The sequence below is a fragment of the Bos indicus genome, chromosome 25 (genome assembly GCF_029378745.1).
Source record: "Bos indicus isolate NIAB-ARS_2022 breed Sahiwal x Tharparkar chromosome 25, NIAB-ARS_B.indTharparkar_mat_pri_1.0, whole genome shotgun sequence".
Classification (NCBI taxonomy): Eukaryota; Metazoa; Chordata; class Mammalia; order Artiodactyla; family Bovidae; genus Bos; species Bos indicus.
In genome coordinates this window covers 42,499,524-42,512,907 of record NC_091784.1, presented here as the reverse complement: position 1 = coordinate 42,512,907, position 13,384 = coordinate 42,499,524, and the positions used below count along the sequence as shown (strand labels likewise).

Genomic DNA, 13,384 nt, shown 5'->3' with positions numbered 1-13,384 from the left:
CTCAGAACCCAGAAATGTGGCCTCATGGACGTAGCTCATTATTTCCGAGAAAGATCCAGAAACCGTCCAGGGATCTGGCATGCCATCCAAGTGCTGAGGAGGGGGGAATGGGTCAGCTCCCCAGCTTCAGCCTCCACGTGCAGCAGGAGCGGGCTCTCCTCTCCCGGGCTGGCCCTGGCCTGAGTCTGGGCAGCATTCTATTCTGCTTTTTGGGGGTCTGCCACCCCACAGCAACCATCAGCTGGGCCTTAGGTGGGCACTGTTTCCAGGTCATGGGTCTTGGAGCCCCTTAACACTGAGGCTCTGGGTTGAAACCATTTAACACCATTTTATCTTGTTCTCTCTACCCATATCTAGGTCAAACTGGTAAATCAAGAGATCGGGGGTCTCTGAGGGCCCTGGTGAGTCTCAGGGATGCGCGGGCCTGGGGGATGGGGGGCGTTTAAGATTAGGTTCGGGAGGTCAACCGGCGAATATGGATGTGGATTGCAGACAGGAGTTTGCCCTTCCACCGAGCTGAGAGCGGACGAGCTCGAGGGAGAATGGGGTGCTCCCGGCTCTCGACATCTGGGGACTGCTGCCGCCACCGCGCGGCGCGCGCGGCACCTGCGGTCACAGGTACGGCGGGTCGACTCAGCGCAGGTGGGCTCGGGGGCGGAGCCTCCGCTGGGCGGGGCCTGGGCGGGGCGGGGCGCGCGGTGGGTGGTGCCTCGAGTGGGCGGGGCGCTGGCGCGCGCGGCGGGTGGGCGGGGCGGCGCGCGGTGGGCGGGGCGGCGTGACGCGCGCCGACGCCGATCCCGGAAGCGGTGTCAGATGCTGGGGAGCCGGGCGGGCGGGCTGGCGGCGGGCGGCGGGGGGGACTTGTTGTTCTCCGTGAGGTCGGAGCCCGAGCGCTCGGCGGAGGCAGCGGCCGACGGGAAGCGCGAGACTGAGCGCGAAGAGAGCGCGTGCCCGCGAGGAGCCGCCGCGCGCCCGCGCCCCCCGCGCGACGCCAGGTGAGGGGCGGACGGGCGGGGCCGGGCGGGGGGCCGAGGGGCCGCCCGGGGGGCGCCCGCCGCCGAGTGTCTGCCGCCTCGGACCCGCGGCCGCTGGTGTCGGACCTCGGGACCCTGGCCCGGTCGGCGCACCTGCGGTCGGGTGTCCAGCCCCGAGCGCGCCGCACGGGCGGGGGGCCCTTCCTTGAGGGCGCGCCCCCATCCCTGAGCCCCGGCCCGCGTCCGGGGGAGGCGGGCGCCTGGCGGGCCCGGGGAGGGACGGGTGGGCAACGCGGCTTTTCGGCGGGCCCGGCGCCCCTGCCAGGCCCGCCCCACCTGTTCTGCCCTCCGGGCCCCCGGAGATGCGCTTGGGGGAAGCGGGGGCGCGGCGGGGGCCACGTGCCGGGGAGCGCATGGCGACCCGGGCGACCCGGGCCTCGCGCACCTGGGCGCTGCCCGGCTTGGCGGCGCGGTCCCGCCCCAGCGGCGCTCAGGCCGGGCCTGCGCTGCCCGCGCGCGCCCGGGTCCCTGCCGCGCCGGACGTGCGCAGGGCGAGGAGCAGGGGCCTCGCTGACCGGGTCCCTGTCCGAGCAGCCGACCTGCCGGGGTTCACCGAGGGAAGCCTCGGCGTGGGAGCTTGTGGTGGGGAGGGGGGCGACGAGCGCGTCATTTCCCGAAGTCCGTGGCTCGCGTCTCATCTTTCTCTTCTTTGAGTGGGGGTCTCCGCCTCTTCTAACTGGAAACAGAGACCCTTCGCTACTTCTTTTGAGTTCCGGACACCGCGCGCTTCCACACACCTGCCCCGCCACCTGGCCTCGGGTCTGCGTTGGGAAAGCAAGGTCGCTCCGCCCTGGCCCCCGTCCCCTGGCCCCTGAACCAGTGTCCTCACTCGCCACGTGTCCCGGAGCCCTCAACCAAGCGGCACTCGCCCCTTCTGCTCACATTCCGGGAGCTGCCTGCGGCCGCGTTGTTGCTGGAAGTCCCCTGCTCTCCGTCTTGTGTTAATGATTACGCTCTTGTTTACCTTCCCCACGGTAGGGCAGCCTAGAGAAGTGAGGTCCTCCCCCTGACAGTCCATTCAGAGTTGACTGCCACTCAGCCCCCTCTTGCCAGGCGCCTGTTCTCCCGAGGTCCCGGGACTCGGACGTCCACATGCAGCCCATAGTGACAGCTCAGTGGCTTCCCGGTAGTGTGGCTTGGCGGCCCATCGCCCTCCCCTCGCCCCTTTGTTGGCATCTACCAGGTTTTGCCAGCACAGTGGTTGCTGCCCAGGAGTCTTAATGAAGTGTGGCTGGATGCCTTGCCTGCCATCTCTGAAGCCCAGTCCGCAAGCTTGATGTCTTTGCTGGCTGGTGGGGGGTTGACCCTTTTTTAAAAAGCGTTCCTTTAAGCAGGTGGGAGGGCCTGGAACACTGAAGGTAGGCTGTGCAGGTGGGTGGGGCACACCTGCCTTGTGGATGGTTGCCTCCTATGCGAGAACTTCCCTCCCTGGGTCCAGTAGGGATGTTTGAGCTCGGTAGAGGGTGTCTGCTCTTACAACTTAAAGCTGGACCTCTCGGTGTTCCAGAATAAAACATTTATTAATTCAGAACCACAAGCGAGGCTTCTCGCCTGAGCGTGTTTGTGTCTCGTGCTTGAGCAGGGCTGGCCTTTAAGGGACAGCTTCCAAGTTGAGCATCGCTCACTTTCAAGGTAGTTGCTAAAAATGGGAGTTGAATCGCGGCTACCGGGGAAGTCAGCTCCGGGGCTTGCTGTGTTCCAGCCCTTTCTCCAGCCCTGCACTGAGGCTGCCGCCAAGCGAGTTCGTTTTCCGGGCGTTCTTTGTCCACTGAAGTGCGTGTTTTCACGCTCAGGCTCTGCCGTAGCTGGAGAGTTTGTTTACAGTCTCAGGCAGCCCAGAATTCCTGCCCGTGTCCTGGCCGTTCCCGAGTCTAAAGGTTTCTGGATGGACTTTCTGGACGGCGGGTCCAGCCCGCACGGGAAATGGAGCCCCGGCCAGTGGGGACGGTCCTCTGCGTGGCTGCTCCTCGGGGCAGTAAACAGTGAGTCACTCTCCTCTCTGCTCCCCGCCTCCCTGTCCTCGGCTGATGGAAGATGCACTGCTCCGGTATTTACTTTTGCTTTTTATAAGTCACAGACTCGTCATGTTTCCTCTTTCTTACAGTTTCAGGAAATTGAGAGTGTCATCTCACAATTGTAGAATTTTAGAGCAGGTAGAGATGAACCTGCGGGATCTCAGTCTACAGACACACAGTTCTCCCCAAGGAATCTGAGCCCCACAGCGCCTCACCTACCAGAGGGGTGGGCCCCACGCCCAGTGCCTGGTGTGGCTGGCCTGCCTTTCTGCGCTGCCCACCTGGGTGCCCTGGGCAGAGGGGCAGAGAGGACACGGGGTGGGACGCCCCAGCCCCTCCCTCACACAGGCGCTGTCACCTGCTCACGCAGCAGGCCTCCCACCTGCCAGGAGTCATGGGGAATGGGGAGGTGAGAGCGCCCCTGCCCTCCACCCATCGAGGGAGGCAGGCCTTGGACAGAAAGGTCAGCGCTGGTCCTGAGCGCTGCCCTGGATGCGTGCTCAGGAGGGGGTGCCCACCTCCCACACATGAAGCGAGGCAAGGAAGGGGGCAATGGCAGAGGGGCAGGAGCTCGGACGTGGGAAGGCCCCCGGCACAGATGAGTGGGGGCTTCAGGAAGTTTGTGGGGGAGGCCTGGCACGGCAACAGGTGGCCCTGGGAGTGGCGGCTTCAGGAGGGACCCCCCGCCTGCTTGTGGGGGCTGTGCTTGAGGCACTGGGATGGGAATCCAGACCAGACTCGGGGGCCCATGCCCAGGCGGTGCCAAAGGGCTGCAGCATCAACGGGGATGCAGGCCAAGCCAGCAGGTGGGCGCGGAGGGGAGGGGGGCCTGTGGCCGCCACCCACGCTGGAGACCCAGGAGGAGCGCGGTGCGAGAGGGGGTGTCTCTGGGGCCGTGCGGGCTGGGGTGGTCCACCGCTGTCGCGTCCCTGGCTGGACAGAGAGGTGGGGCTGGTCGGAGCCCTGGTCAGCCCCGCTGGGCTGGGGCAGAGCAGAACCCCCTGCCGTGGGGGCTCCAGGGGAGCAGGGGCCCAGCCTGAAGCTGTGGCGGGGGTGGGGCGGCGTTCAGCTTGCTGTCAGCCTGGCGGCTGCCTGAGTCTCCTCTGGACATGGCCAGGATGACACAGCTTCCTCGGGCTGCAAAGGCAAGGTGACCAGACGTCCTCCAGGCCAGGCAGACAGTCACGTCTTGCCGGAGGGCAGCCAGCCAGGGCCAGCCTGCAGGCTGGGTGTGGGCTGGGCCGGTGGGGTGGCCGGCAGGGTGCGGCGGGACACACCCCCGTCTCAGGGAGCTGGCGCAGGCGGCGGGCACCCTCCTGTTTCTGGGACCTGCCTCTGCTGGCTCCTTCCAGGGTCGGATGAGTCGACGGGTGCTTGTTCGACAGACAGGCTCCTGCTGTGGCACCAGCCCCAGGGGCAGTCGGCTGAGGGTCTCTCAAGAGGCTGCCCCAGTCCCCAGAGCAGAGGCAGCACGGCATGGTGGTTCTGGCTTTGGGGTTCACTCTTGGCTGCCACGCCCCCCGGACGGCCCTGAGGCCTGGCAATGGGAGGTCCGCTCCGACCCCCTCTCTCAGGCTGAGCGCTGTGGGCATCGGGAACCTGCCCTGCTCGACGCTGACGTTGGAGACTCGGCTTCTCCCGCCCGGGCTCACGACCTGGGCATGCAGACTGGTCGTGCAATCCAGTGAGAATCTGAGACTCTCGAGGCCCCCTTTGCTCCTGGGTGATCTAAGCCCAGGGCTGCCCAGGTGGGTCGCGCCCCCGTTTGCCAGTGGCTGCCCTGATGAAGAACCGGTTTCCTGGGCCCCGGACCCTGGCCCGGCCTGGTGAAGGCTGGAGCACACAGGGGCCGGCCAGGCTGTGCATCACCCCGGGAGCCAGGTCTCAGCCGCAGCAAGGACTTAGGAGGAGGGCAGGAAGTGATCCCGGCCCCGGCTCACCTGCCTGCTGGAAGGGCAGTCCTGTACTGTCAGACCTGGGCGCCCTGCCCTGCCCTGCTTCTCATGGGCCCAGAAGGGGAGGCACGCTCCCGAGTTCCCTGCAGGCCGTGTGGTCTCCAGGTTGCCTCTGTCTACGCCGCTGGGTCCCCTTCCCTACAGAGGACGTCCTCTTTTGTGTTCAGCTGGAACGGAGTTTCTGGCTTTGGGTTGAAAAGCAGCCTCTGAGCCGACAGTTGGCTGGGAGGTGCTCCTGGGAGAGGTGCTGGCTGCGTGCTGCACCAGCAGCTCCTCGGGGCATGAGAAGGGGCAGAGCAGCCCCGTCCAGTGTCCCAGCCTGGCGCGGGCCTGGCTTTGCGGGTGGCGGCACCAGGAGGAGCCGCTGGCCGGGCTGTCGGGAAGGTGTGTGAGGGTCCAGGCTCTGACGCAGCAGCGCTGGCCCTGGGCATCCTGCCCGCCCCGGCCGCCGTCTTCCCTGGCCGGCTCCCACCTCTGCTGGCCTGCACGGCTGCGGGGGTCACAAACACCTTTTCAGGGCAGCTCTTCCCCAGTCAGTTGTTCTACAAACTCTCGTTCACACCTGCAAAACTCTTCTCTGAACCTCTTTCCAAAAGCAAGCTGTTGTTTTCTGAAGCCTGAAGTGACGTGAGGTCGGTTCTGGGGGTGTTTCGGGTGTTTTGGGGAGAGCCGAGTAGCCTGCCACTCCTGTTCCCTTACTGAGTCCATGGAAGGGCTCTTGGCCCGCTGACCCACAGCCTGACTTCAATGTGAGCCCCCGGGCCCTGAGGGCGTTGGAAGCCGAGCACTAATGCGCCTGGGTCTGTGGGGGTCACGCCTGGGTCTGTGGGGGTTGTGACGATGGACAGGGCCGGCCAGTGTCTGCTTGCCTGGGGCTCGCCTCCCTTCCCCTGGGGTGGGGGTCCTGTGCAGACCCTGGGGTGAGCGCCCAGGGTCAGGGTGTTGTCTCTGGGCGTCACCGGAGTGGCCCAGCTGAGGACGTTTGGCACTGGGCCCTTGGTTCCGATCCCCTCGTTTTTCAGAAGAGGAGACCAAGACCCACAGAGAGGAGAGGTGTTTCAGAGGCTGGAGACCAGCCCCTCGGCTCTGTCTGGTTGGTGGGGGCCTGAGGACTGAGGGCAGGCCCCGGGGGGACCCCAGCCAGGCTGCTCTCCCCCGTCTCTGCCAAGGCTCCTCGCCCAAGTCGTGGGCCCAGAGGCCAGGCGGTGGGCCAGGTAGACTCAGTGCCGGCAGACGTGGGGCCTGGGGTCTGCAGCCAGCTCGACCCGGTGGACGGGGATGCCGAGCCCCAGTCCCGTGTGCGTCCTGGGCCCTGGGTGCCCACCCGGTGACGTCTCGGTGGGCAGGTCCCCAGGGGAGGCGCCCCTGGGAAGGCGCTGGGGTCCCAGCCAGGCTGGCACGTCCCTGAGGGTCTGCTGGGTCCAGCACAGGCCCCCTTCCCTTCCTTTCCCACCGGGGGTGGGCGGGGCCTCCGCCTGTGGGAATGTGAGCCCAGCTCTGTAAACAGCTGGTGACTCACCGCCCAGCTATGCCCTGGCGTGCTGGGAGCGGGCTGGAACGATAGCGGCCCCTCCTCGCTCGACGTGGAGAAGTTTCTCATGGCCTCTCGACCGCCCGGCCCACCGGCCCTCCTGGTGGCTTCTCCAGACCGGGGCTGACTCCCGAGCTGGAGGGAGGGGTGGCCCACGGGGCGCCCTGGGTCCCTAGGGGTCAGGCCGCAGTCAGGCTGCAGTTCTCACCTCTTGTGGGTTCACCTCCTGGGTTCACCCAGGACACGCAGCCGTGTGTCCACCGTGGGCACAGGCGTGAGCTCAAGAGGGCCCAGGGGCCCGGTGCCCCCAGGGCTGGGAGAGCAGACTGGGCACAGACCGGGATGCTGAGACTGTCTGGTACTGAAGGGTGGGCGGGCCGCCAGAGGCGGGACCAGTGCCTGGGGGGAGTCCAGGTGGTGCCACCATGAGGGTCTCAGGTTGCGGGGAGACTGCCCAGCAGGCCTCCCTCACCGTGAGACACAGCCTCTGCTGCAGCTCCACCTCTGGCCCCAGACCCTCCTTGGGTGTCTCTCTCTGCTCAGTTCACCTCAGAACCGGGGGGCGGGCCCCGAACCTGTGAGCCCGAGACCCGTGCATGAGTCGGGGCCGGGTCTTCTGCACCCCTTCCCCAGCTGTGGGCCCGGGGGGCCTACTTGCCGCCCCACAACCTGTCCTGTCGGCGCAGCCTGCCCAAAGCCATTGTTGCTGTGGGCTTCTCCGTTTCCATGACGACCACCAGGGGCTGGCTACTTCCCAAGGTCGCCATGGCAACTATCAGAGGGGAATCATGCTTGGGATGCTTTGGCTGGCTTTTTCATGAATGATTAGAATGTGTGACACAATGCAGACGCGAAAATGAGAAGGGCGGGCGGTGGGGGCTGGCGGGCGGCGGGGACAGCTCCCGCCAGACGGTCGGTGGGCGCTGGAGGCGGTGGGAGCCCCCACTCCGCCTCTGGGCCTCGGGTCATGGCTGTGGGGCGGCCTCAGTGGAGGGGGTGATGTCACCGCTGCAGTGCCCCAGGAGGAGGTAGGTCTTCCGGGGAGGATGGGGCTGCCCCACCGGTCGTGGGGGTGAGCTCAGCAAGGCTGGAGTTCCCCAGAGGGGGCCTTCCTGTCGGGGGCCAGGTGGTTCCAGGGTGACGGGGTCCTGCCAGGGTGGGCGCGTCCCTGGGGCCAGCATGCTTCTCGGCTGAGGCGTGGCCTCCTGGGAGGGACTCTGCTGCTGCGCACGTGGACCCCAGGCGAGGCGTCCCGCGCTGCCCAGCTGCCGCCGTCCAGCTCAGGGCGAAAGCAGGAGGCAGCCGCGGCTCCTGCCTGATGCCGGCCCTCGACGCTAGCGCCTGTGGCCAGGGCCCTGCGGGCGGGGCAGCTGTTGTGACCGCTGCTGGACGAGGTGTGTCCAGGCCACCCCGATGGCGGATGCTGGACTGGAGAAAGTAACCCGGTGTTCCCTCTGCCCTTGGCAGAGGCTCAGGCCCACCAGGATGCCCTCGCTTACGGGATGCTGTGACCCCCTGCAGGGGGCCGTTCCCGCTCAGGTCACTTGTGACGGCGGCCTGTCCACCCAGCCCCCACCATAAACTGACTGCATGCATCTCTCTGATTTCCAGCTACCATTTCCAGGTGGTTCTGTCCGGGTGACTGTGCCCAGGTTATGACGACTAATCCCAAAGCGAACAAGGCGTTGAAGGTAAGGGATGGTGGGTGCAGCCCCGTCTGTGCGCCAGGCACTGGCCTGGGAGAGGCCCCCTCTGGCCCCAGAAGCCCAGGACCGCCCTGGTGTGTATGGAAGGGCGCCTGTCAGCAGGGTCGGGAGGGGGCTGCGGGCTGGAGGAAGTACCTGAAGGAGGCGGGAAGAGTCGGGGCTGTGGCCTCAGGAGACGCTGGGGAGGAGGGGTGGGTGCCTGCTGGCCAGGATGTGCTTGTCAGCCCAGCACCCGGATGTGGGCGCGTGGCCTCTGATCCCGCAGAGCCCCTAGGGCTGGCCGGAGTCCGTTCTCCGTGTGTGTGTGTGTGTGTGTGGGTGTGGGTGTGGGTGTGTGTGTGTGGGTGTGTGGCCTGCAGACCTCCAGGCCCTTGCTGGGTCCCGCTGGGTCAAGGTGGCCTTGGGGACACCCCATGGACCGGAGGGGCGCACAGGGTGGGGCAGCCATCTGCCCAGCAGCCCGGACCAGGCACTGGAGGTCCCCAGAGGGCAGCACAGCTGGGACAGCCTCGCGGGGTTGGAGTAGCCGGCTCACAGCAGGGCATAGCCAGTGGCTCCCTCAGGATGGCCTGCGCCCCACGCCGTGTGTGCCCGATGCCGGGTGAGGCCGCGGTGCCTGTCCCGAGCCCAGTGGAGGGCAGCCTGGGGGCAGAGGGGCCCGGTCCCTCGCGCTACTCACCGCCCGAGTCCTGGCCCCTGGAGCTGACCCCGCACTGTGGCCCCGCAGGTCAAGAAGGAGGCGGGCGAGAACGCCGCGGCGCTCAGCGACGATGAGCTGGTGTCCATGTCGGTGCGGGAGCTGAACCAGCACCTGCGGGGCCTCACGCGGGAGGAGGTCGTGCGCCTGAAGCAGCGGCGCCGCACGCTCAAGAACCGGGGCTACGCGGCCAGCTGCCGCATCAAGCGCGTGACGCAGAAGGAGGAGCTGGAGCGCCAGCGCGTGGAGCTGCAGCAGGAGGTGGAGAAGCTGGCCCGCGAGAACAGCAGCATGCGGCTCGAGCTGGACGCCCTGCGCTCCAAGTACGAGGCCCTGCAGACCTTCGCCCGCACCGTGGCCCGTGGCCCCGTCACGCCCACCAAGGTGGCCACCACCAGCGTCATCACCATCGTCAAGTCCGCCGAGATGGCCGCCTCCGCCTCCGTGCCCTTCTCGGCCGCCTCCTAGTGCCCGCCCGGCCGAGGGGTGTGGTCCCGCGGACTCCTGCGGACCGGCCGGCGGGAACAGACGGGGTTCCGCGCGCCGCCCGCCCTGCACACGCGAACACGCACGCGCACCGCACGCCCCGCCTGCCCTGGGCTCCGCCGCCCTCTCCGGGCCGTCTCCCGCTCCAGGCTGCCTCCCGGGCTCTCTGTCCGGCGCCAGCGGGGGCAGGGCGTGTGGACGGAAGGCCCTCAGGAGGCCCCTGGCCCAGACGTCTTCCACCCCTCCCTCAAGCTGCCCGTCTGCACGAGATAGCGTGTCCACACCCCGCACGGGCCCCCAGCTGGGCCAGCACCCCTTCAACACGCTGACTGCACCTGGGCGCCCGGGAGGAGGCGCCCCCCACGGGGTCCAAACACTGTGATCCTGCTGCAGCCTCGGCCAGAGGCCCAGACCCCCTGAGTGGGTGGAGGAAGGGCTGTGCAAGCGTGTGCGAGGGTCACCTGTGCGTGTGAACATGTGCGCACGTGTGCCTGCCCTCCTGCGGGGTGCTGCCGCTCTGGGGACCTCGGGAGCGGCTTGTCACTGGGCCCGCCCACGCTTTGCGTTTCCCCTCCGTGTCGGGTGGCCCAGGGGCGGTCCCCAGCGAGGAGCAGCAGCCACCTGGCCGGGAGAGGGGAGCCCCGGGGGTCAGGCAGGGGGAGCACGTTCTCTGGGGAGCAGGTGTGAAGTTGGCAGTGGCCGAGGTCCTGCTGGATGAGACGGAAAGCACGGAGGAGGGTAGGTTGGAGGACGAGGAGTGTTGTTGGTGAGGACGGGGGAGGGGTGGGCGCTGGGCTGGGGAGGCGGCAAGGACCAGCCTCCTGGGGACACTTGGACGGTCTGTCGGCAGAGGACGTGGCACTCTGCCACCTTGGTGCTTAATCGTTGCCTGGAACCTTCGTCCGCTCTTCCTCTTGGCACTCAGAGCCACTGATGATCGGGTGGCCTTTGCTGGGTGTCCCTTCCCTGAGTGTGGCCAGGCTTGGGCGCCCCTTCCCGCCCTTCCTGGGAAGGTGCCAGGCCGAGAGGCGGGTGGTGGGTGGGTGGTGAGCCCCAAGCCCCCCGCAGGCCAGAAGCCCTGAGCTCCAGTTCCCGGCTCCTTCTCTGCTTGCTTTCCACCGATAGCCCACCCAGGAGGAGGAGGCAGCGTGTGGGGTGGGCAGAGGGCCCCAAGGGCTGCAGATGAAAATTGTCCCCCTGTCTGGGGGGAGGTGCGGCCTCGGGGATGTCTGGGTCCCTTCAGAGCCAGGCGGGCATGTAGAGAAGCTGTCCGCACCATAGCCATGGTAGGTAATCCACATTGGATATCAATAAGGACCATGGGGATATTTAAAAGAGAAAAGTATATATATATATAAAATTATATACACATTTTATCGTTCAGATTTTCGTACCTTTTCTTCCTATTTGATACTGTAAATCTCTATAGAGCAGAGCTGCCTGGCAGTGTGGGTGGGGGGGACCCCCTCCCATGCCTGGCCTCTCAATTCGGCTGCCCACCGCCCAGTGCTGCCCGCCGGACCTCCCTGCTCCCAGGACCAGGCCTGGGAGACCCGTGTGCCCCCTCCTCCTTTCAGAGCGTTGGAGTTTCATTGTCACAGTTTTAATATATGGGTTTTTTTATTTAAGAAGACAGGCCCGTACCCCTGCTCCCTGGCGACAGGGCCCTGTGCGTCAGCTCCACACCCGTCTTCCACACCTCCGGCCACTCAGCAGTTTCATTTCAATATTTATTTTTGTGCTGCTTTTATCATGATATAAATTATTGAGAACAGACCCTATGTCGTGGCCCCGAGGTGGGAAGTGGCCCGCCCGGCTGGCCACACCTAATTTATTGCTGTACATCTCTGCTGTGACGCTTTTGTACCTTTCAATAAAGAGTTTTCTGGTTTCACGTCGTCTCGCCGCATGGCTGCCGCTCAGGGACAGCTGTCTGTCCGTCCTTCCCCTGCCCGAGGGGGTTGTCGGCGCTGCACGTGCCCAGCCATCGCCGTGACCACGCCCCCCCGGGGCCGGGTCAGCAGCGGAGCTGCTGGGGGTAGGCGGCCCGGCCTGTGTGGGGCGGGGTCAGGCGCCGGTGGGTGGGCTCCCTGGGACCCCACTGCCCCGTCGCGGACGCCCGCACAGCTGTCTTGGCTGGGGCTGCAGTGAGCCCGCAGGAGGCGGCAGAGCTGGGGTCTGCCCGGAGTGTAGGGAAAGCAAGGAGTCATGCTCCCCTGAAAGCCAGTGCTGGGGCCCGGCCAGCCTGGGCCTGCTGGGCTGGGGCGCCCGTCCTCAGATGCTGCCCCCTCTGTGCTCCACGGACCCACCGAGGGTCAGGCGGGTTAGTACTCGGCCTCGGCCTCTGAAGAGAGGCTTGCAGGGGAGCTGCTCATCAGCGTTTCTGACTGCTGTCGGCCCTCCCGCCCACCCCTGCCTGAGCTGACCCGGGCAGCACCTGATAACCCAGGGACTCTGCTTCTGCACCAGCCGCTCCGTGCGAGTCCACGCCTGGCCTCCCCCGGCTCGTCCTGCGTGCACTGAGCGCCCTTCCGTGGAGTCAGGTGAGGGGACAGGTGCGCTCAGCTCCCCCCTGCCTTCTCTCAGCGAGGCTGGACCCCCGCCCCAGCCTGCTGCTTCTCAGGACCCCCAGAACGGGGCCAGAAACCAGGGCAGGCAGCAGCCATGGGTGTGGGCCGGGGAGGCACGGAGCATCTGCATCCTCTCCCTTGGCTTTGTCAGGTCAGGAGGGCCTGGCCACAAGCAGAGGGGCTGCGGGGCCAGGACCGGGGTGAGCCGCCCCCTGCTTCCAGGCTCTGTGACCCAGGCAAGTGGCCCAACCTCCCTGGGCCTCCCTGAGCCTTCGTCGGGGGGGGGTGTGTGTGTGTAGTGTATGGGTGTGTGTGAGAGAGAGCCACACACACACAACGGGTGCTCCCTGAGTGCCAGGCCTGCCCAGGAGCCCCCTGCCCCCAGGACCCCACCACCCTGGGGTCTCCAGGAGGAGGCCTGGCCCCGGGCCCTCCTGGTGCACAGCTTTGGGCAACTCCCACCACACGGAGGTCCCTGCGGACAAAGCCTCCGGGCTGCCGCGCCCCCGTCTCACCACGGAGCCGCAGAGGCCTGTTCTACAGCCTCCAGAAAACCTCCCTCCTGGGCCGGCACGTCTCTGGGGAGCCCCGTGGCTGCTCCCACACCAACTGACAGACGAGGGGCCTCCCCGCGCTGGTCTGACAGCCGCAGAGGGTGATAAGGCAGGTGGGGACTTCCCAGGGGGTGGCAGGGAGGAGGCCAGCCTATCTTATCAGGCAGGCGGGCTGGGCCCTGGGAGAGGCCGCTGGCCTTGAGCCCCGTGTCCCCAGGCCCAGGGGTGATGCTCTGGCCCGGACACCACAGGCCATTTCTGCCTGGCTGAGCCTCCCCGAGCCCTTCGGCCATTCGCTCTTTCCCTGGTGAGGTGGGGGCCAGCGACCGGGAGGCGGGGGGCATCGCACCTGGGTGGTACCCGGGCCTTCCTGCCCACCCAGCTGGGCCACTGCCCCCACCCTGCTCCTTCCCCTAGACACACTGGATCGACTCAGCCTCCCGGGTGGCTGCTGCCCCCTCCCCAGGTGCTGAACCCCGACGCCTGGGGCCCACCCTCACTTCCCCAGCTCCTGTTCCCCTTCCCGGGTCCCAGGCTCCCCCCGCACGCCAGCCTGGCACAGGGAAGGGGAGAGGATGGGGAGGCAGCTCCAGGGAACAGTTCCTTCCTTGGCCTCTGGGCTCTGCACACCCAGCCTTCTCAATCCATCCCAGGCAGGGCAGCACAGGGCCTTGAACCGGGAGAGCAGAGGCTCTGGATCTCAGGGCCTGCAAGGGGCAGGCCGCCCCATCTCAGGTCCAAGCCCCTTGCCCGCCTGCTCGGAGCTGTGACCGTAGCCGGTCGCCCCATAGTGGATGAGACCTTCCCCGCAGCACCCAGACTAGGGAGGGTGGTGT

At 66.9% G+C, this 13,384-nt stretch overlaps 1 protein-coding gene and 1 long non-coding RNA gene across 5 annotated transcripts; both read left to right on the top strand.

Annotated features, from left to right (window-relative positions):
• Positions 1-171: 171 nt before the first annotated feature.
• On the top strand, positions 172-659 carry LOC109578244 (uncharacterized). The gene is made up of 3 exons (XR_002183662.2): positions 172-252; positions 358-401; positions 493-659. It is a non-coding gene; the product is annotated as an uncharacterized lncRNA (long non-coding RNA).
• Positions 660-832: 173 nt separating this feature from the next.
• On the top strand, positions 833-11,318 carry MAFK (MAF bZIP transcription factor K). Of its 4 annotated transcripts, none has more exons than XM_070780329.1 (3): positions 833-995; positions 8,147-8,226; positions 8,969-11,318. In XM_070780329.1, the coding sequence occupies exons 2-3, from the start codon at positions 8,191-8,193 to the stop codon at positions 9,404-9,406; spliced, it is 474 nt and encodes a 157-aa protein (XP_070636430.1). In that variant the 5' UTR covers positions 833-995; positions 8,147-8,190; the 3' UTR covers positions 9,407-11,318. The 4 variants fall into 4 exon arrangements, with proteins under 4 accessions (XP_070636430.1, XP_019843383.2, XP_019843384.2 ...); XM_019987824.2 differs by lacking the exon at positions 833-995 and adding an exon at positions 2,530-3,016; XM_019987825.2 differs by lacking the exon at positions 833-995 and adding an exon at positions 2,708-3,081.
• Positions 11,319-13,384: the final 2,066 nt, after the last annotated feature.